The sequence below is a fragment of the Salvelinus sp. IW2-2015 genome, linkage group LG27, assembly GCF_002910315.2.
Source record: "Salvelinus sp. IW2-2015 linkage group LG27, ASM291031v2, whole genome shotgun sequence".
In the NCBI taxonomy this organism is placed as follows: Eukaryota; Metazoa; Chordata; class Actinopteri; order Salmoniformes; family Salmonidae; genus Salvelinus; species Salvelinus sp. IW2-2015.
The window spans coordinates 38282456-38288398 of record NC_036867.1 but is presented as its reverse complement, the minus strand read 5'-3'; the positions used below and the strand labels follow the sequence as shown (position 1 = coordinate 38288398).

General features: G+C 46.2%; 1 protein-coding gene and 1 long non-coding RNA gene across 2 annotated transcripts; both read right to left on the bottom strand.

Annotated features, from left to right (window-relative positions):
• Nucleotides 1-52: 52 nt before the first annotated feature.
• On the bottom strand, nt 53-1994 carry LOC111953976 (uncharacterized). The gene is made up of 4 exons (XR_002875935.3): nt 1905-1994; nt 1265-1448; nt 508-579; nt 53-201 (listed from the first exon to the last, which is right to left on the bottom strand). It is a non-coding gene; the product is annotated as an uncharacterized lncRNA (long non-coding RNA).
• Nucleotides 1995-3454: 1460 nt separating this feature from the next.
• On the bottom strand, nt 3455-5745 carry LOC139023126 (protein FAM163A-like). Its single transcript, XM_070435543.1, has 3 exons — nt 5632-5745; nt 5355-5546; nt 3455-5221 (listed from the first exon to the last, which is right to left on the bottom strand). The coding sequence occupies exons 1-3, from the start codon at nt 5722-5724 to the stop codon at nt 4946-4948; spliced, it is 561 nt and encodes a 186-aa protein (XP_070291644.1). The 5' UTR covers nt 5725-5745; the 3' UTR covers nt 3455-4945.
• Between the last annotated feature and the right edge of the window lie 198 nt (nt 5746-5943).

Genomic DNA, 5943 nt, shown 5'->3' with positions numbered 1-5943 from the left:
GTGCCTACAGTTAGAGGGCTGGAGGAGTGCCTAGGAGGTAGGGGGCTAGGGGTTGATGTGGGGTTGATGTGGGGTAGGTGAGTGGTGTACCTGGTCCAGGTCAGTCCTCAGGGAGATCTTGCTGGTGATCAGTCTGTGGGCCAGAACATCATTCTCCTGCTCCAGACRCAGACTGGCCTGCTGCAGCTGACGGTTCTCCCTCTGCAGGAACACACAGAACAGAGAACACAAAGTCAGGCTCTACCTCCATAGAATGCACATGGAACACAGTTAGGTTCTCCCTATAGATTGCTATAGAACGTGGAACACCCATTCTGGAGGGTTTGGGGGGTGGAGAGAGTGCTGGTTTTGGGTGTAAAGGGGGTGCATGGCGATACTGACTGTTTAGGTGGGGGAGGGGAGTAGTGATAGTGGGTGGGGTTCTGCTGTATTGTTGGGTGGTGGGGTGGAGGTGGGAGGGAGGGGTTAGGTTTAATAYGTATCAAAGTGTTAACAGGTTGGTCCTACCTGGTATCTGTCTATGTGGTCATCCTGTTGWTGCGGCTGGTTCTCTCTCAGCGTGGCCTTCTTACTGGGAACCTGTAGAACAACAACAGTCAAGCTTGAGTGAGAGAACGGTCCACAGGCTCAGCATACATAAACAACAGCCAAGTTTGATTGAGAGAAAGTGATATCACACAAACAGAGAGAGGGAGCAGAAGTAGGCCGACGCACAAAGAAATCGAAAACCAAATCCAATTTTGATAAACTCCCATATCTATTGGGTGAAATACCACAGTGTGCCATCACAGCAGCAAGATTTGTGACCTGTTGCCACAAGAAAAGGGCAACCAGTGAAGAGCAAACACCATTGTAAATACAACCTATATATATATATGTTCATTTATTTTCCCTTTTGTACTCTAACTGTTTGCACATCGTTACAACACTGTATATAAATAATATGTTTTGGAACACATGGAAGAAAATAGTCTTCACATGTAACAGTCAAACCTCCTAAAAAGAGAAACAAGTTCAAACCTTTACACCTGGTGCAAATGCTTAGTAACCCTGGTCCTTGTGAATGTCAGGCCTTAGAGCAGGGGAGATGGTCTAGTCTGCACGGCCACTAGAGGGCTGTCCTATAATACTGTAGTAGTGGGTTGTTGCGTCTGTTGTTGCATGACCACATGCTCTATGACACAGCAGCAATTGTGTTATGGTTGTATAATGGTTGTGGTCTTACCGTGTGATTGGGTATGTTGTTTAATGGTTGTGGTCTCACCGTGTGTATGGGTATAGACCTCGGCCATCAGGCAGGCCAGTATTTCCTCCTCGGTCATCTGGTCTATGATGTGGGAGTCATATGCCACCCTGATAGACACTTCTTCATCATCCTGACACACACGCACAGCACACGCACACGCACACGCACACACACACACAGCTGGAGGATGCAGGGCTCTACTCTGAGGTAAGTGAACCCAGCAAGAGAGAGAAAGCAAAAGGGAGAATTAGTTGGTCAGAATTCCAACAGGTGTTCCAGACACACAGGTTAAACACCTTCCACAGGTAAACTCCACACAGGTGAAACCTTCACACAGGTAACTCCTTCACACAGGTAAACACCTTCACACAGGTAACCTTCACCAGGTAAACTCCTCACACAGGTAAACACCTTCACACAGGTAACTCCTTCACACAGGTAAACACCTTCACACAGGTAAACCTTCACAGGTAAAACCTTCACACAGGTAACCTTCAACACAGGTAAAACACTTACACAGGTAAACTCAGTAGCAGAGAGCCACGTGTTGAAACAGCGCTGAGCCCTCTACAGGTGAATTCCAACAGAGGAGTAACTCCCAGTCAGTCAGATATACAGGCACACACAGAGACAGGTTAACTCCAGCAGGTCAGAGTACCTGTGAAAAACCTGGTGAGCGTCGACAACAGTGGAAAGCCAGGTAAACTTCCTCAGGTAGTCAAAGGTAAAGTCCAAGGGCATAGTCCAACAATTATGTAAACACACAGACACACTAGCTTGCGAGGCAGGTACAGGCAGTGGACTACAACACACAGACACAACACCTGCTAGCAGGGGTACAGCAGTGGACTACACACACAACACACTCTACTAGCAGAGGCAGGTACAGCAGGTGGACTACACACACAGCCACACTCTACTAGCCAGGCAGGTACAGCAGTGATACAACACAGACACACTCTAGCTAGCAGGCAGTACAGCAGTGGACTACACACACAGACACAACTCTACTGCAGGCAGGTACAGCAGTGGACTACACACACAGACACACTCTAGCCTAGCGCAGGTACAGCAGTGAGCTAACACACAGGCAACACTTCTAGCTAGCAGGCAGGTACAGCAGTGGACTACACACACACAGAAACACATACATATGAAGAGGTACAGGTTTGACAGGGTTTATATATACGAGGTGTGTGACACAGAGACACACCTACTGCTGGCCTCCCCTTTCTTCTCTTCACCCTCCTCTCATTCCCTCTCTATTGCTTCCCTGTAAAGAGATTCACACTCCTCCACCCTGAAACCCCCCAACCCAGTCACCACACACACACACACACACACACACACACACACACACACACACACACACAGACACACACGTAGAACACACATATTAATGATGCCCTGGTGTTGTCAACTGAGAGGGAAGAAGGTTCATGCTGTCCTATGCCTGGTATTTAGGATATTTACCCTGGAGTGTTTAGTGTGTGTGGTGTGTGTGTGTGTGTGTCTCTCCTCACAGTGCTATCGTCTCCAGAAGGCCAGGGCTGAAAGGGGTTTGTCAGGAGTTTAAACTGGTCCTGCCACTGCAGTTAGACTTACAACACATCTGAACACAACGCAGAAGATGCAACCCACGGGAAACAAAGACAAACACATGAAACAGGCTTTACTCATCTTTGACCATTTATGATCCTTTATTCTTATAAAACAGTTCTAATGTTACTGTTTTAAAACGGCCTCATCTGACTCCAGGTTGCAGTGCTGTCTATGTTATTCCATCTGCCAACAGCAGAGTGAGACAGGTGATCATGAACAAGTCTTGTTCACACAACYCACGGACACGACGCCATACAACTACTTTTAAAGAAGGCCCACAGGACAACCAGGTTGTGTCAAAGCATCATAACGCTAGCGTCTAGATTGACATTGTGTTGTTGCTTATTTATATGTACTCGTCATATTTCTGAGTCTGCTTTTAATTTGCGGTGCTCAGTTGGTAGAGCATGGTCCTTGCAACGGCAGAGGAGTTGGTTTGATTCCTGGGACCACCCATACGTAATAAAACCATAAATGAATGCACCCACGACTGTAAGTCGCTTTGGATAAAAGTGTCTGCTAAATGGTATATATTRTTGGATTCATTGTTAGTGAAGAAACACAGACGAGTCCAGGCAGATATACATATCAATTTATCTTCAAAAAGGAACACTGTGCGTTAAACGTGGAATTCATCTTCAGAGAGTTCATTTTAAAAGGAGACTCAGCTACATGACATCATCATACACCGCGGATCAACTTCCTGTTTAGAGACATCATCAACAACACAATTCCAATCTGCCACTGGCTCTTCCCAATATGGGCATGTCTCAAAGAACAGTGCAAATTGTCTGTAAGCAGGAAGTTGCTCTGCTGTGTATGATGATGTCATTTTTAATAGAAATAGTCCACCTTTAATAGAAATAAATATATATAGTATAGAATTAGTGAATTCAATATTAAAGTTATCTTCATTGCCAGACTACAGGCAGCAGTGTCTTTGTGTGAGTGTGTGACGACATAGCAGTGAACACAAACTTTGAGTGTTTCTTTTCCAGTAAATCAACACGTGAACAGATAGATGTCCATTTTCCCATCAACTCTCTAACAAAGAATCACAAAAGGACGAGAAGTGAGGAAGACCAAGATGTGAAGACCATGGTTTGTCCCAAATGGCACCATATTCCCTAGATAGGGCACTACTTTTGACCAGACCCATATGGGCCCTGGTCAAAAGTAGTGCACTGTATAGGGCATACAGTGCCATTTGGGACGCACAGTCTGAGAAAAGCGGAAAGTGCATTGTGTGAAAAGAGTAAAACATCTCTTTTATCAATACTAGTCTATATTATCAACAGTGTCATAATGAACAGCTTTTAGTAAGTGTACAGCATCTCTGTTTCGTGTTTTGAAGGACTGAAGGGTAAGGGCTAAGTGAAACATCATAGAATTGGACAAACAAATGCCCTAGTTGGCGAAAATGTTTGTGTGTGTTTGTATTGTTTTAGCCAGGATTATATATAATGCATCCGGATATCCCCTTACAATATATATAATTTTTTTTTTAAATCACATGTAAAACTGCAAATTTGACATGTTTTTTCCCCCCTAAAGGTCAGAGGGGTCAACAAGGGACATACTGCTCCTTTAAACTCTGGAAGACAAAAATACATCTTTGAGCTTTAGTCGTTGAATGTAATGTAATTAGACATTCCAGACGTAAAGCAAACCTACAATGAAAACACATATAGCCCTCATGTCAGTCACCTCGTTCACATTATCAGGTTTTAGGCAGAGGAGAGAGATGGAGAGAAAAATATAGAAAAGGAGGGAGAGAAAGACAGATGGAGAGAAAGAGAGAGAGAGAAACACCAGTGTGTTGCTGTTCCAGTCCCATCATCTGTAGTAATCTCCCATAGTCAAACCCAACATCTCCTCCACTGTAGGGTTTACCAGATGACCAGACCTCCACACCACCACACCAGACAAGGGTCCGTCTGTGGTTCTGTCCCGATCAGGGGGCTCCGTCTGTAGGTTCAGTGTGTGGCTCTCTCCCCTGGATGGGTGGTACTCTGGGTGTCTCTTTCACCTGGGAGAAGGAGTGTGTGTATGAGTGCGTGTGTGACGCCAGTGTGTGTGTGTGTGTGTCCATGTGTGTCAAACCGGTGTGCTGTAGGGGCGTCTGTTACTGCAGGGTGTGTTAGGATAGATGTCAACGGGGCTATAGTAGCTCAAAGGGGATTGGCCGGGCTGGGTCAAAAAGAAGGGGGCCTGCGGCGTTTCTGACAGGGGCAGTGATTGACACTGTCCGGGGTTGTCATAGTGATACGTATGGAATCCCAGCCGCTCGGTTCCGTTGTGCAGCTCGTCACTAAGTCCCGGGCGTAGCCAGAAGGGGGAGCAGGTGGGGCAGTAGCTGGGTGGAGGGCCCACCTGAAACACACACAATCACCGTAGAAATAGAATGATTGAAAGAGAATGAGTCCTTCAAATTCTATGTATGGATCAACTGCCTACTGTAGCTCTAGGTTTAGGTCTAGGGTTTGTGTTAGTGCTGTACTCTAACCTCCAGGGGCTCCAGGCAGAGAGGGGTGACAGCCAGGCTGTCCATCCCAGGGGCGCTGCACGATTTGCAGGCAAAGTGAGCCTGAACCTCCCCTTGAGCATCCCCTTCTCCATCTCCTCCTCCCGTTCCGTCACCTCCTCCAGCCACGGAAGCCAAGTCCACCTCCGACTCATTTTTCTTACAGCAGTAGTACTGGAATTAGTGAAGGGGGGAGGTTTTGTTGGAATCAGTTTTTGTTCATGAAAGACTGTGCTGGTAAAACACACACACAGGTTACCTGGAGCCTGCAGTAGCACAGCACTGCTACAATACAGAGCAGGATGACTGTGGCGAGAAGTCCTCCACTTATTACTACTGTTCCCGCTGACATTAAACTGGTTAGAACTCTCCATCAAACCCTGGAGAGAGAGAGAGAGAGAGAGGAGAGAGAGAGAGAGAGAAGAGGGGGAACTACAGTAGTTAGTTATACTCTATGTTTTTAACTACAACTTGACAGCACATTAAAGGAGTGTAATACTTACGTTCAGCAATGGGTTCTATACCTGCAAGGACAAAGACAATCAAAGGACCTACATTAGTTTGGTTGGGA

Excerpts from the sequence above, each read along its gene's own strand:
- LOC139023126 (XM_070435543.1), bottom strand. The coding sequence starts at position 5,724 with ATGTCAGCGGGAACAGTAGTAATAAGTGGAGGACTTCTCGCCACAGTC. Across the intron at positions 5,547-5,631 it reads TGTGCTACTGCAGGCTCCAG|TACTACTGCTGTAAGAAAAA; the intron begins GTAACCTGTGTG and ends CACTAATTCCAG. Across the intron at positions 5,222-5,354 it reads TCTGCCTGGAGCCCCTGGAG|GTGGGCCCTCCACCCAGCTA; the intron begins GTTAGAGTACAG and ends TGTGTGTTTCAG.